This window comes from Lissotriton vulgaris, chromosome 12 (genome assembly GCF_964263255.1).
Source record: "Lissotriton vulgaris chromosome 12, aLisVul1.2, whole genome shotgun sequence".
NCBI classification, from domain to species: Eukaryota; Metazoa; Chordata; class Amphibia; order Caudata; family Salamandridae; genus Lissotriton; species Lissotriton vulgaris.
Window position 1 is genome coordinate 597,845,235 of NC_141700.1, and position 16,866 is coordinate 597,862,100.

Below are 16,866 nucleotides of genomic sequence, written 5' to 3' on the forward strand. Positions count from 1 at the left end.
ATTTTCCTGAAAATTTCAGCCGATTCCGTCCACAAACGCCAAATTTATTAGACATAGAATTTTCAAAAGTTCCATAGACAAATAATCCTAACAATATATACCTACTGGCGATAGCCAGTAGGTAATATATATATATATACATATATCCATATCTACAGTACAAATTGCATGCTTGCACTCCTTCCGTAATAATACCACAATCCAAGAGCTTGGGAAGAGTTTATTTCATGACTCCAAGCCGCAAACAAACCCAACACGTTTCGGCGAAACCGCCTTGGTCACGGGTGAATTCATTACTTTTAAGATGCTACATATATACACATTACTCATTGGGTTCAATGTGCAGGCAGACAAGTGACATAAAAAGTGGACTGAATAGTCAAAACTTGGTTTGAAAAATGTCGGCCACCTTGTAAGGGTGAAATGAGCACATAAATCCAACTTCATATGACATTTACACATAATCTGTTCCAAACGGGAAATATTAATCTCAATACGAAATTCATTACATGATTAGAATAGCTTAACTGATTATGAGATTTCTACAAACCCTATGTAATCACAATGGTTGTAAACTCGGATACGACATTTTGTAGTCCTACTATCATCGTCCGAAAAAAACTGCAAAATACTGCCAAATGCTCTTAACATTCCATACTAAGGCTTTATAGTTTATCCCCAATATAATGCTCAAATAGCAATGCCTCTTTATGGCAGTGAGACACACGCTAACTCTAGTAAATGGAAAAAGTAGAAAAACCACCACAAATAGCCTCATAGAGATTAAAGAGAGACTACATTATTTTGTTGATTTTGTAATCTAGCAAGTTACCTCCAGATATTATACAATTGCCAACCAATCTGCTATTGACTATTCTTCCCCAGTGGGTAAAATTAATGTGGCAGTAATTATACTCTCGAGGTAATACGTTGTTATGCCAGTTAAGTAATCAAGCATGTCCTTCCAGACTCTACACAATAACTAAATATTACGTTTTACAAAATATTATTCCCAAGTGGGATTTTACACAAATGGCAGTAATTATACTTTCAAAGTGCTATTCCCAAGTGGGTTAATCGACAATCTAAATTATATTGCCCTCTTGGGCATACAATATAGCTTCCTACTGAAGGTTACAACAACAGTGGTATAAATGTTCTTCAATTTTGTCTTTCTCCATATTTTCTCACCACCTAAAGGGGGAAAACAAATTCACAAATCATGGCACGAACCAAGTTTTCTAAATTACAAAACGGAAACAGTGCAAATGAATAAATGTGAGGGTGCACTAAAAACATAATTAAAATCCTACAGATATACAGTACTAGAAGCATCGAGGGCCAAGGTCATTCATTTTCTTATCACCAAGAGGAAATATTTACAAAAGGTCAGAATATTTAAAGTAGTCCCATTGGGTTATTCACCCAGAAACCAGGACAACTCTGCTTCAGAGTTGAGGGCACCCGAAATCTTAGTGTCACAGTTCCAAGATAAAATTTGACTCCAATTGGCGCAATCTCTGAATTCTTTCCCCACCTCTTACAGTAGGAAGGACCCAATCAACTACAAAGAATCGTAATAAATTACGATTACTTCTGTGGAGTTCCTCAAAATGTTCCACCACTGGAGACAACTTATCCTTGTTTTGTATTGCTTTCATGTGCTCCAGAATACGTTTTTTAGCAGCAAAGAGAGTGCTGCCCACATATTTTTTAGCACATGGGCAAACCAAAACATATACACAGAAATTCGAATGGCATGTCCGATGTTTCTCTATCGATCTTTCTGAATCTGTCACAGGATAGTAAATATTTTTTACGTTGGAAGTAAACTTGCAGGCTTTGCAAGACATACAGGTATAAAAACCTTGAATGTCAGTACTTAGGGGTTTTATGAGTGAGACTTCATTCCTACACAATTTATCCTTTAAGGACTTAGCCTTCCTAAATGTGATGTTCGGAGAATCATTAACACCTTCCAATGTTGGTTCTGTTTTTAAAATTCTCCAATGTTTGTTAAGACATTTTCTCACATCTTGTGAGCTTGAATTGTAATTTGTTATATATCTAATGATATTGTCATCTTCTTTATTGATCTTCTCCTTAGAAACCAGCAGCTCCACCTGTTTGAATTTGGCAGCTTTAGTGCGTGAATTCTCAATTTATTTGAGGTTATAACCCCTATCCAGAAACCTCTCACTCATGCATTCACATTCTTTTTCAAAATCATTGTCTGAACTGCAATTCCTCAGAGCCCGGAGGAATTTCCCATAGAGGATGCTCTAAATCAGAACTTTGGAATGACCACTTTCTGCATGGAGCAGGGTACTCCCTGCTGTCTTCTTGCGATAAAGTCTGGATGTTAGTTGATCATTGACTATTTCCAATTGAAGATCCAAAAATTCAATACAGGATAATTTCAATTTATGTATTTAACGTGGCAGATTGAAGTAATGTGTGTCCATGGTTAGACTGAGAGAGACCAAAGCCGATCCAATGGATAAACTAATCCGGAGAACATCTCGCCGTATATCGGCGATAGAAGTGTCAAAAAACCCAAAGTGGGACGTCACAGTGTGCTAGGAAACCGGAATGCATTTGGTACGGACACACTGTGAATGAAAGTGGTGTAGACCGATACACGGCGAACTATGAATAATTTTTTTCACTTTTAATCATAATTGCGTATTAGAATGCATTTCGAATAACATTGCTTGAATGAATTGAAATGTCTTATGAATACGAGTGTTTCCTCTGAGAAATTGTAATGAACAATCAGTGAGCAACATTGATGAATGCTAGAATTGCACATTCAAAAATGGCGCATGTGGCGTTGATAATGTTTTGGTCCCTTTTCTATTGTGAGACCCATTGAGAACATTTAAAAATCATGGCAGCTTCCCGGTGTGTTGACAAACACCGAGGAAGGCAGGTCACCAAAACTTGTTTGTTTGACTTGAATAAAGACCCCGAGTAAACGTCACCCAAGAGTGCTTATTTCTCTTTCAAAATGGAGAAGGTGAGCTAAAATTTGTGGAGTGTACCGCCGCATGAAAAGCACCCACCCGAGAGTGATTTTCCGTCAGGTGCAACGAGAGCGAGAGAATATATATAAGAAGGGAGGTTTTTTCATTAAAGTAAATGACATACTGCTGTTGACGCTCATATATTTTAGACTAAATACCATTTAAGTCTTGATTATTTAAAATGTATGTTTTTATGTCTTTTTCTGCACATTTGTATCTTTTACAAATAGAAGACAACTATTTAAACACATCTACAGTTTTGTAATAATGTGTTTTATTTTCTAGGAATCTGGTGAAATCACTGATAAGCAGTTTTTAAGGCAGAGAATGAACATGCTGTCCCAGATGTCTTCAACACCAATTGATTGCTTGTTTGAGGTGCCACCCTAAACAGATATTCTAATTAAATTATTTGTACTATTATACATTTTTGACATTTTGCTTGGCAACCGCTTTACATCATTCGACTGCATAAGCATTAGTGTGATGGGTTCATCTTTTTGATTACATAAATGATCAACATGCTAACAGTGTGGCTATGGTCACGACGAAGTCCATCAGCAATACAATGTCTTGGTTTGCGCATGAGGTTTAATGAGATGAAAGAGGGATTTAAAGTGAAAATTAAAAGATAATATCATGTGTTAAGTGCTCTTGGAGTCATCTCCTGGCTTATGTGTAATGTCTGCATACCTTTCTTCAGATAATGTGCTTGTTCCACAGCGCACGTTAGGCAGAAGGCTGTTAGCTCACTTTCAAGGGCTTTTCTCTACATCTTCTTACGTCCATAGCCCACATTCTTTGCTTGTTCTGTTCTGCTGAGCCTAGAGTGGGTCTATTGTGCAGGTTGTACTGATCAAGATCTGAGATCTGTGTCCTGAATTGTCCACTTGCGGCAAAGGTCTGTCTCTGTGTGGATTGGATAATAGACTTTGGGTGATCTGGAGCAGGTTTTAACAAAGGTAAAGATGTTGCATCTATAAATGTGTAGGCAATTAGTGTTTTCTTGGGGGATGCAAGAGCTGAAGGTTTTATCCACTAGATATGTGTGATATTTTGTGACAGAAAACCACATAAGCCAATTAAAGGCATGTTCTGTTATTGCAACTTGTACAGTGCACAAATACTCTAAGATGTGTTGGTGCTAGCTGAACTGGAGCTTAAAACAGAATGCCCTAATTGTTAAAAAACAAATAAACATGTTTTAAGTTCTTTCCTAAAGTGAAGCTACGAGGGGATTGCCCTGATATGGGGCGGAAGACTGTTCCAGAGTTTGGCAGTCCCAGTAACAAAACTTCTTCCATCCCAATTGGACTTCCTGACTCTGGGGACTGTAAGAGTACTAGCCTAATTCCCAAAGAGCTAAGGGGCCTATTATAAATGTACCAATGGAAATTGGGTCTCAGAAATTCAGGACACATGTTGTGTAGTGCTTTATGAGCTACACACACAGCTTTAAATTTTACATGACTTAGCACAAGAATCCAGTGAAGCTTCCTGATTCCAGGAGATACTGAATGGAATTCAGGCAGTTTTAGGACTAATCTGGCTGCAACATTTTGTACTGTGTGGAGCCTGTTAATGTCGTTTTCCTGAATATTCAAGTAGTGGACATTGCATTGATCTAGTTTTGATATAACTAATGCAGTGACCACATTAATTAGAGAGTTAGTAGGAATGTATGTTATGCTTTTTTTGATCATCCTAAGAGTGAAGAAGGCAGATGGGATGACTGCCAAAGCCTGAGCACCATAGTTTAGCCTATAGTCAACATAAAAACCAAGATTCTTGGCTCTTGATAGAGGGGTGTGAAAGGAACCAAGCTCATCTGGACACCAGGAAGGAGACCAGGTGGGAAATAGGTTGCCGAATAGTACAACCTCAGTTTTCCCCGAGTTGAGCTACAGACATTGCCAGGAACTGACTGCCCTCATACAGTCCTAGATGTGCATAAGCACTGTAGGGTCATTATTGAAAGCAGATACTACTAGTTGAGTGTCATCAGCGTAGAGGTAGGTGTGAAGTTGTATTGTTTCATTAAAGAGGACGAATTGGAGACATATATGTTAAAAAGTGTAGGACTAAGTGTGGATCCCTGAGGGACCCTGCAAGGTAAGGTAAAAGAAGAGGACTCGTAGCAACCTAAGGTCACTGATTGGTTCCTATTTGACACTCCTATCTAAGCTAGATGGTTGGCCAATATTTTATGGTCAACTGTATCAAATGCTGATGTTAGGTCGAGGAGAACACGGGCCGCAGTGCCCCTCTTGTCTATGGCAGCTCTTATTTCTCGTTGGCTTTAATGAGGGCTGTTTCTGTGCTGTGCCCGGGCCTAAACCAAACTGAGATGGGTCCAAGAGCTGGTTTTTATGAATAAATTGAGCTAAATGTGTGCTCAGTATTTTTTCAGCGATTTCGGCGGGAAGAGGAATGTGGGATGTATGACGGTTTGTGTTGGGGGTCTGCTGGATTCAAACTGGATTTCTTTCTTGAGGGGATGAAGGATGCTTTTTTCCAAACCCCTGGGAAGATTCTGGATGGAAACATAGGATTAAAAATGGATGAAAGATTGGTGGCAATCTTTTCTGGGGCAAGCTTGAGTATGGCAGGAGGGCAGAGATCATGTGGGGAATCGGATTTTAATTCATTGAGTATTGCTGTGACTAGCTCTGAAGAGGTGGGTGGAGATTCTAAGAGGGTAGCATAGGATAGAGCTGTCTTGGTGGGGAGGGGGAGGGTCAGGTTTTTTGGCATCTACTGTATGAGTAGTCAAAGTTTCTAAACATTTTATCCGCTTTGTCTTTAAAGCTAAGTGGTAGTGTGTCACAGGACAGTTAGCTATGAGTGCCTGAGTTGTTACTGGGAGTGGATAAGTTAGGTAGAGTTCATTATTCAGATCTGGTAACATTTAAATCACATTTATAGTCCCACTCTTCATTCAGCAGGTGTGAGAAAGTGCCCTCTTTCTTGCTTGGTATGCCCCCACTTTTTGCTAACTTGCTGATGTGCTTTGACTGGTACCCAGGGCCTGTGTTCCTTCCCTAAACCTGCAATGAAGCCTAAAGCCAATTGGCATCTCTGGCCACATGTCAGTTACTGGTAAATTGTACCATATGTACCCGGGGCCCTGTGAGCAGAGAAGGCCCCTAAGGGTTGCAGCACTTATTGTGCCACCCTTAGCGGCCCTGGGCCTTGACGCACACACACACTGCCTTTGCAGGCTGCGTTCTTGGTGCAGGACAAAACAAAGAGTCGACATGGCACACATCCCTGTGTGCCATGCCCACAAAACACTGCCCTGGAAAACCTCAGTCACCCCTCTAGCCGGGTGCCCTATGCCAGTGGTGTGGGTACAGGTACATGAGCCCTGTACCCTTACATTACCCCGGTCCATTCCTAGGCACTGTAAGTGCAGTGCTGCCATTAAGAGTATATGGTGCTGGGAGGTTGACATTACGAACTCCACAGCACCATGATGGCTACACTGAAGATTGAAAAGTTTGGTGTCAAACATCTCAGCACATTAAACCCACACTGGTGCCAGTGGGGGATTTAATGTAACCTGCACGACAGAGGGCATCTTAGAGATGCCCTCTGAAACTCAACCAACTCCCAGTGACCTGACTGAGTGGCTGCTGAGGCTCCACCACCACCACCAGACATGTTTCTGGACCCCTGGGTCCAGAGGTTGCTGTTATCGGCGGCCTGAAAAAATGCACATCCTGGGACGAGGTGCCAAGCCTCCTCCCCCAGGATGGGCAGGGTTCACAAAGGAGAACCTTCAAAGGCAATACCGCCTTTGTGAGCCTCTCCAGACCACTTGCTTTACTCAGCAACTGGTCCCCACTGGTTCTACCCCCCACTTTGGGCGGGAGAGCCGGCGTGAAAAACAAGTGAGTAAGAGATGTGTGCCCACCTCTGCCAACTCCACCCCTAAGGTGGGGAAGGGGAGGTGAAGTGAAGCACAACCTCAAGTCCCCGCTATCTTGAGGATGAGGGGACCCAGCCAACAAGGGACAGGCTCTTGCCCCCTTCCCACTGGAGAGTGGCAGACTAGGGGGTGTGCCCACCCCAGGGAAGGGACCCATTGGTCCATGCCCTTTACCTACCTGTAACACCCCTAAATGTAGTATTTAGGGGCACCCTGAACCTTCCTTCCTCAGATCCAAATTCCGAAACTACAAGGAGATCAAGAAGAAAGAAGACCTGCCGTGCAGCTGCTAACAAGAGGACCACACCAACTGACTTGGCCACAGCCCTACCGGCCTGTGGACCCTTGAACCTGCTCTTGTTAAACCCCGGCGTCTCCAGTGGTCAGCAACCTCGAAAACCCGGGAGGACCGGACTGCCTTGCTCAACTAAAGACTGGGACTCCTACGAGCAGTAGCTCTGCTCCAATATCTGCAGCTTCTGGTGCTAACCAGGAACCGCGAATCCAGCACACTCTGCCCCCGCCGACCCGGTCAGTGCCCGAGTGAACAAAGACCATGAGGACATCCCCCCCGGCGACTGTGACCAAGAATCCAGCACCCAAGGCCCCGCCTCAATGCTCCTGACCGCCTACAGCCTCAACACCAGAGACCACTTCAACCGCGACCAGCAGAGGGTAAGATTTCTCTACGCCTAAAGACACCCCGGCGCCCCACGGCCCCCTGTGCCCAACTCCTGGGTGTCTACCCAACCTACCGCTTCCCAACTTACCTCTCCAAGTGGTGGTAGCACCTGAAGAATCTCCATCCCCAAGCCTGCAGCCTTTGTTCGTCTCTCAGCTTTCCCATTGAAATCCATTGGGCGCCCGACGGCCCAAAAGCACCCTGCACCCAGCCGCCCCAATGTCACTGGGAGTGCACCAACTGTTCTGTTCAACTTCCACACTTGCCCTGAGTAAGGTACTAGGAGCTTCGCTCCCACAGCCTTGTGGCTTACCTGCAAGCAGCCACCAACCAAAGGCCCCCTACCTCCCATAGGCTAACATTGGGCCTACTCTCTCTGCACCAGGCTGCCACTGTGTGGCTGAGGGTGTAACTATAGTACCAACCTGAACCTGGGAGACCCCCCCCCCCCCGAGTCTTTCCCCAGAACCTTAACCCTGCCAGTCGAGTACTTACCTGAAAGCCGATAACTTACATTTTCTTCATAGGGTAACATTGACTGATTTTCACTTTTTCCCAATGCTGGAACTAGGCAGTCAGCACTGACCAGAAAAAGTGATTATAACTGATTTTCCTCCATAGGATAACATTGCCTGGTTTTTACCAGAAATTCTACTTAAGTGTTAATTTTTGCAACTTACAAATATTCCTTAAAAATCGTCTGTTTAACAAAAACGATTTCCTTCAACTGTTTTCAGGAGATGCATCAGGGCTGAATCCAGGATCCAGCCCTGAGTAAGAAAAACGTTTTTAAAGTAATTATATTGCAGTTTGCTTAAAATGTCCATTGAGCTCAATGTTATAATTGTGTTAAGTTTGTGTTGCATATTGCATATTGCAACCCCTGTACTTTATTGCATTCAAAGTCTACTGTTCATTGAAAGTATTCAACTGTGGCATTTCATTCTGAGAAAGTATTTTTTATACCAACCTGTGGTTCTAAAATAAAACAACAATATATTTTTATATACAAAACAATTGGCGTGGAGTTTAATTCTTGAGTGTGAGAGACCATTTGCTTACTGAGTGTGTACATCAAATGCTTTACACTATCCTCTGATACTGCCTTACTGCTCGACCAAGCTACCACTTTAGAGAGTACGGTTATATCTAACTTTAACCTCTGCCAAACCTCTGGGGACTGCTTGACTCACTGCACCTTACTTTGGTGCAGTATATACAGAGCCACTTTCTTACAGCAGGACAAGATAAAAATGTAGCCCTTTATATGGGGCGTTTACTGGCTTCCCTGTGTTGCCAGGATGCATACTTCAGTCTGCCAAGCCTCCTTGATCGCAAACATTATCTTCTGAGGTTTTATGGTGGTGGGGGTCCAAGCACTATCAGTTAACCGTTCTACTGTTCTGCCATGCCCCTTTACAAAAGTGCTCATAATTGTGGCAGCTTCAATCCCACGATCATGAGAGAAGTTGCGGTTCCTGACAACATCTTAAGCACACAGTGACTCCTCCCTCACGTGTGCTTTACTATCGATGCCCAAAAGTCTCAACTTACTCCTACATCCTTTATAGGAGTGTTGCTGAACATTGCCTACATAAAGACTTTTGCTCCTCAGAGGATAATGAATATTTAGGGAATGATTTTGATTCAGACATTGATAATGATTCTGCGCACCCTATGTCTGCCTGGTCTTATGGGCTTGCGCATTCTATTGGTGTCTCATTCCAGTTGGCAGGTGAGAGGCCTTTAGCTGTGCCTGAGAATTGAGAAAAGAGATTGGCTGCAACATCATAGAAACCTCTCGGTTCAGATGCAGATCTTCCATTCGATTCCCATGAATTTATATTGATGGATGGCCCTCTCAACCATTTGGTAGGTCATCTCTACAACCTTCCACAGGCCAAGACTACCGTAGTCTCATACGCCCTCGATAGGAAGCTGGCTCTGTATACGGTATACGAAAATAAGGTATAGTGTGCACAGAATCCAGTGGAACCCCAAAGGTAGGCAGAGGTTAAAGTAGATAATTCCTTACACACTATTGGCGGTAGTGTGGGCGAGCTGTAAGGCTTTATCAGAGGGTAGTCTTAAGCATTTGTGGTACAAACTCAGGCAAGAAATGTCACCACACACTCAAAGACTGAATTCAGACCAATTTGTCGGGGGGATCCTCCAGAAAGAGGCTGCAGGCTTTGCTTGGAGATTTGAGGCAGGTCAGAGACAGTGCTTAATTTGTTAAAAAAAAGAAGAGCAGGTGCTGAAAATTTTGCCAAGGAGGCCACTGCTCCCGTCTTCCTCCGGTGAGCCCCACTTCCAACACTCTCACTGCCTCAGTCTCTATCTTCTAACCTTGATCTGTTGTCTGTCTCCTAAGTCTTTGCTCTAAGAATTTATCCTCTCACCCCTCTAATTGTTTTCTGTCACCTTTGTCACACCCTGTATTTCTGATTTGCCCTCTATTCATTTTAGCCCTGCACTTTTTTCTCTTCACTTTTATCCATGCTCTGCTCTCTCTCCCCTTTTATCCATGCTCTGCTCTCTCTCCCCTCCATCTTGGCTCTTTACTATCACTCTCTAGCAGATTAGCTGTGCCTCCATTTTATCATTGGTCTGCTTTTTTTCACCTGTCCTGTCCTACACATTCTTTCATTCTATCTTCTCTCTTCTTAATGCTCTCTTCACATCATGGCTGCTTTCTCTTTGTATCTGAGTTGCTCTCCTCCTTTTCTTCTACTTTGCTCCGTTTTCTCTCTCCTCTCTTGTTGTCTATTCGCCTCTTTACTCTTGTTGTCTCTTCTCCTCTTTACTCTTGTTGTCTCTCATCTCTAGCACTGCTGCTGCATGTGACCCCTGTCGTCAGCCTGTACATGTCCCTGCTATTTTGAACTCTGAATTTTCCTGTTGTCATTCCTAAAGAAGCGGAAGATGACGTGTTTTACTTTCTTACCTACACAGAGTGCAAAAACAAAATGTACACCAAATGAAAATGCTTTTTTGCATATATTAATCAGTGTGGTATTACTGGGTTTATTGCAGAACAGGCGGCTGCTTGAGCAAAGAAGGTCATGTCACTGCTAGTGCTGCCTGTAATTAGTAGGGCCAGGGATGACGACGGCATCGACATCCACTGCTCAGCTTGCTGTGATCCTCCTGCCTGTTACAGCACAGGCATTGTCCCCAGTAGTAATGCTTCCAATGCCGCTATGTATGGCTGTGGTGCCTACTGGACTCACTCATGCTCAGCAATGACCTTTCTGGGCTGCAGCGTACAGATTCTACTGGTGACGCCATGGCTCACAAAAGTTGTGTTGGGCCACAGCGGCATTGAGCACATTGAGGATAGCAGCAATGCAGGGCTGCCGGATTTGATACTTTGGCTACGCAACACGTGGAAAGTCCACACTTTCTTTCATTTATACTTCCTCAAGAGCCCTCACTCTCAAGTTCCAAATGCGCTCTTGTAGCTTCCTTGCCTCAACTCCGTCATGAGCCAGCCCCCAGCTACAATTATCCAATTGGAGGTTTAGGCACAGGCAGTAGCAGGGTGCAGCAGACTAGGGGAATAGAATGCAAGCCATAATTTGTCGATGACTTCTTGGATTTGTGATCAGCCTGATGACCTCATCACTAACGTGGTGATACACAATCATGCCTGCCTGGACAGGCATATGCCGGCCTGCCTATGAACATTTACCAGCCAGTCACCATGCAATGTATGTTATTCTTTTTATTTTGAATTGAACAATTAATATTGAGACCACCACCTACAGGTTCAGAAATTGTAGCCCCGGCCCTGTGAAAGAAGTGCAGCTGCTGAGCACCTGAAAGCACCTGCTCAAATTCAGCCCAGATCTCAGGTCAGGATGGCCGGGGAGACCTCCTTTGTGGTGTTGGGCCACTCGAACTCTGGCCGTAGGCGTTGGGTTTAGAGTGGTGCAGACTCGCGGATTTGGCTGAAACCAGTGTCTGTGGGTGAGCAAATCCAGTGCTCATGGGAGACAAAGTCTTTCTTGTGACAGGCAGGGCAGGTCCTTCGGGTTCTTGAGGCTGCTGGCTGCAGGACACACAGGAATTTCGCTGGAGCAGGTTTGAGGTGGGGACAGGCCACTAGGGCTGGGGCCAAGTCAGTGGGTGTCCTCCTCTTCTTAGTTTCAGCACGGCTCTTCAGTCCTTCTTCTTCTTGGTCGGTTCTTGTCTGAGAAGCCAAGGTTCAGGGGTGCCCCTAAATACTAGATTTAGGGACGTTGCAGGTAATTCAAGGTTGGGACGAATGGGTCCCTTCCTTGGGGTTAGTACAGCCCCTATTAAGCCACCCACCAGTGGGAGAGGGGCATATGCCTTACTGGTGGAGTGGTGTGGCTCACTGGTTAGAGGTGGCAGACCCAGAAGCAGAGAACGGCCCGGGACCAGGGTTCAATTCCCGAGGCGGCAGGGTCGTGGACCAGGGTCAGCGGACTCGATAATTCTCGCCTCGGTTCCTACTCTAACCAGGGATCACACTCGGCAACTCTGGGCATTAGATTGCCACATCTCTACAACGGCCCCCCACATTCGCCGGGGATGCCTGGTTTCACCTTGGAGATACCCAGTAGGGACCATCTCACAGGGATAGCCAGGACGGGTTCCCCAGCGGTCTACAGCGCCACGACGCCTCAGGGCAGCAGTGCGCTTTACAAGACACATTACATTACATTACTCTGGTTGGCTGGGTCCCCCCCATCTGCAAGATGGAGACTGAGAGTTGTGGTTCACCTAGTCTCCCCCCTCCCTGGGGGGGATTGGCAAAGGTGAGCACACTTCCCTTCCTCACTTGGTTTTCCCACCAATTCTCCTGCTCAAAGTGGGGATCACAACTGTTGGGGGCCAGTTGTGGAAGCAGCAAAGTCCTGGGGAAGCTCAGAAAGGTGGCAAGCCTTTGAAGCTTTCCCTTCATGGACCCTGCCCATCCTGGGGAGGAGGCTTGTCACCTTGTCCCAGTATGTGTGTTTTTTCAGACCACCCCCGAGAGCAGCAGGCTCTCGACCCAAGGGTCCAGAAACCTGTCTAGTGGTGGCAGCTAGTAAGCAACCACTCAGCCTGGAAACTAGGAATAGGTCTTTTTTTTCAGGGGGCATCTTTAAGATGCCATCTTTGTGCATTTTTCATTAAATCCCACACTGGCATCAGTGTGGGTTTAACGGGCTGAGAAGTTTGATGCCAAACTTCCCAGTTTTTAGTAAAGTTAATATGGTACTGTGGAGTTCGTAATGACAAACTTCCTGCACCATATACTCTTAATGGCAGTACTGCACTTACAATGTCTAAGAATTTACTTAGACACTGTAGGGGTACGGGGCTCGAGCACTTGTACCCTCACCACTGGTATAGTGCACCCTTCTAGAGGGGTGGCTGACCTGTGCCCGGGCAGTGAGTTGTTGGCATGACACACAGGGATGTGTGCCATGTCGACTCTTCACTTTGTTCTGCACCAAAACACGCAGCCTGCAAAGGTATTGTGTGTGAGTATAGGTACAGGGCATCTAAGGGTGGCACAATAAGTGCTGCAGCCCTTAGAGGTTTTCCCTGTCTACAGTGCCCTTGGTACATGTGGTACCATTTACAAGGGACTGACCTGTGGCCAAAGAGTGACAATTGGGTTTTGTCTTAATGTAGTTTTAGGGAAAGAATATAGGCCCTGGGTACCTGTTTGGCAGGAACCCAGGGTACACTCAGTCAAAGTGCCTCAGCAGTTTAGCAAAAAGTGGGGGCAACCATGCAAAAAGAGGGCACATTCTTACACCTTCTCTTTGGGTTGGGGTGCTTATTATGGTGACATGAGGATGTGTGCTTTTTGGTCTATGAAGTAGCTTTTTCTCAAAAACGCGCTGGAGCTGCATGCGGCTCGCCTTGCAGTCTTCCACAGTGTGACAGTGGATGTTTGTGGTCACCTATTACTAGGGGGACTATGAGCGAGAGCTACATTCTGAAGTAACAGAGAAGAGATGATAGTCTTCATTTTGAGTTACCCATTGCAGATCCGTTCCCCATAGCCTGTTATAGGAAGTGTCTTTGGTGTTGTGCTATACACATTCGGGGAATGGTTCCCCCTGGGGATGCCTTTCAGTTTTCAGGGCTTGCTGCATACATTTTCAATGATACTGCTTCTGTCAAAGGTCCAGCAAAATGTGTGGGAAGATTAAGCACAATTGATTCTGATTGCCTCAGTCTAGGCTATTTTGAATCTATGGGCATATTAAGTAACCATGAAAAATATTGTTAACAAAAGTAAGTAACTTTCTCTTTTTCCAGAAATGGGATTTTCCCAATGATGCACTCGGAACTGTTGCTTGCAATAAGGACTACATAATTTTGGATTCGATTATCTGTAATTTCCCATCGTCCTTTACAAGTAGCTTTTTTGACAAAGCAAAAGATATATGTGAGGAAATGCCCTTTTCGCATGGTCACCCTCAGTTTCTTTATGAAGTTTATTGTAAAATGTTAGACTCTGCACCCTGGGACATTGCTGTTCAGTGTATATGCTTTGACCCCCTAAAACATGTAGAAATTGGCAAAATCCTTTATTGCCTTATTTAACCTTTCTGTATTCCACAAATATATTGCGTGAAAATACACATGGCATTAAAGGTTAAATTATGATCTATAGATTGCAACACTTTTTGTGTGATTTCTGAAGTGTGATAAAGGAAAACATGGTATCAGGCCTACCGTTGTAGCATGACTACTGTAGTGTAAAACCACAGTGCGACATGTTAACAGTATGGCTGCTAAGGCAATTCCCATCCTGTGCTGGGAATTGCCATTTTGCTGGTGTCATGACGAGCTCAGCTCGTCATGAGCACAGCTCCAGGCTACCTCATGACGAGCTGAGCTCGTCATGAGCATGGAAGGGGTTAAAAGAACATTTTTTTAACTGGTGAAAACGTCGCTTTTAAATATTAGTAAATCACCCCTATTGAAAGTCTTGTAGCCCACAAAGTAAGGTGTATGGTATTTAGAAGTGGGGCATATTGAAAATTAATGTCAGCATGTCCCTACAGTGACAAGGCCCTAAAAACTATTGCATGGTGGCAGACCTAGATGTTCTTTGTAGACGACCAGAGTGTAGATTAAAATACTATTATTGTATCTCTGCACTGACTCAGTCTGCCCCAGATGCTGTTTGCCCAATGCAGATCTACTGTACATGCTATGGCATTGCCCTGCCATGGGAGAGTACTGGACCGACATAGCGACCACTTTAGCCTGCTGCACCGAGCGCTACATCCCTTTTCACTGGAAGGTGTATATTTTGCACCTCTTTGAGAGGGGCAAGAAGAACAGGGTGAGCTCACAGTTCTTAGACCTGGGCCTAGTTACAGCAAAATGCCTGATAACTAAGAGATGGAAAACACCAGTGGTCCCTCATGCATTGGCCTGGCACCGCTTATTGCTCAAGGGTGTGGCCCTGCAAAGGAAAGACCTGCCGGGACTTCACAAATTTCCCCTAGCTAGTGGTTTGGGGACTATTGTGAATGACCTAGAGAAGCTAGATACGCCCACTGAGGATATACTAGAGGGGACGGGAGTCTAAGCAGCTCTAATGCCACAAATTGCTGTCACTAATGCAGTGACTCAGGTGGGGCAGTGTCCCTCAATCTCTATTCATCCAGACATAACATAGTTGCTTAACACCTGCTACAAGCAGATAAACACCTGATGTAGTACCTCACGGCCATAGGTCAAGGGTGATTATCTCCTCCCCCTCCCCGAGTTATTTTGTCTGTATTTTGTTGAACCCAACTCCCACGGTTCGGAAACTCGTTATATCATACACAGATCATCAACGAGCCGCACATTACTTAGGCAGACAGCACAGTTACTCCTGCATGAGGGTGACTTACCGTTCTCCAGTATTGTTTTTTTCATAGATTCACATGCTTGAATCATCCCCTTCGTCGTAGTGGGAGTCCCACGGTATACATATAAAAGCAGTAGATGAAATTACCATAGGCTACCTTGCAATGAAAAGTCAGTGCAATATCCTATCCACCTTCTTTTGTAAAAAGAACTAAACTCAACCAACAGCCGATCAGGTGATGGCCCCCTCTAGAACAATCCCAGGAGAGGCTAGGTTCCTCAGATTTTCTACCGCATGTCATGTGAAAGGGAGTCTCCCTGAGCTCTGCTCAGTTTCTCTGGATTTCCAGTTTTCATGCAGTATTTTTATCAAAAATGTCTGAATCTCCAAAGAAAGGTCTCCTCAGGTTGTGTGGATCATGTGGGAAAAAGAGGCTGCATGCAGAGGATCTACATAAGAGCTGCATCTACTGCCTTTACCCTCAACACAAGGTAAAAGACTGCAACATCTGTAGAATCTTCTCTACAAAAATCCTCAAGGCTAGGCAGGGTAGATTATTGATTTGGCTACAAAAACATAAGTTGAAATCTGATGTTCTCTCTGAGGATGAGGAAAGCTCTACCTGACTGGCTTCAAAGGAAACCCCAAAAAGGAGAGAGAGATCTCTTGAAACTCCTGACGTTTCCAAGAAAAATACATCAAAAAGGTCTTATCATGAGGAGGAAGGTGCCTCACAAAAACGAAAGCTTGCATTTCCTACTGAGGAGAAAAGCCATAATAAAGATAAATATTATTCTATCCATTCCATGAAGATAGATGTCTCAAAGAAGCTTGTACCACCGACGGCGTTAACTTCAGAATCACTGTTGATGAAAAAATCATCCTCTAAACAAATCTTTCCGTTCTCGTCGTTGACAAAATCTCCATCGCCGCCAACTTACTAGACGACTGTCCCATCAACGACAATTCTGGAGACAATTGCTGTACCGCCATCTACCTCATCGTCGACGCCATACGGACGACGACTGCAACCTTTTCTTCGGCATCCTCGTCGACGACAGGGGTTCCGTCTACAATCACGTCAATGACAATCTTGTCAACAATACAGATGACGGCTTCATCTTATTCTATCACATCCCCCTCGATGACGCAGACGCCGTTACCTTTGACGAAGCTGACAACGATGTACCCCACGCCTGGTCGTAAGCGTCCATCTTCCTTGCAGCTTACTCCAATGTATCCGTCAACGACGTTCTCGTCGACGACACCGTCGGCGAGGCAATTTGTGCAAATCCTGTGATAGTTTCTCCTTTACCTCCTTCAACATTCTTGGAGGAATCTGATGATGATGGGATGTTTGGACCTGCCAATATTACTTCCCAATTGC

General features: G+C 44.6%; 1 protein-coding gene across 3 annotated transcripts in view; it reads left to right on the top strand.

Annotated features, from left to right (window-relative positions):
- Window positions 1–16,866, top strand: part of ANKRD27 (ankyrin repeat domain 27) — a 719,886-nt gene that overhangs the window by 287,867 nt on the left and 415,153 nt on the right. For all 3 annotated transcript variants that reach the window (XM_086945455.1, XM_086945456.1, XM_086945457.1), the window contains one exon: window positions 3,312–3,404. In XM_086945455.1, coding sequence (XP_086801581.1) covers window positions 3,312–3,404 — 93 coding nt within the window. The remainder of the gene's footprint in view (window positions 1–3,311; window positions 3,405–16,866) is intronic.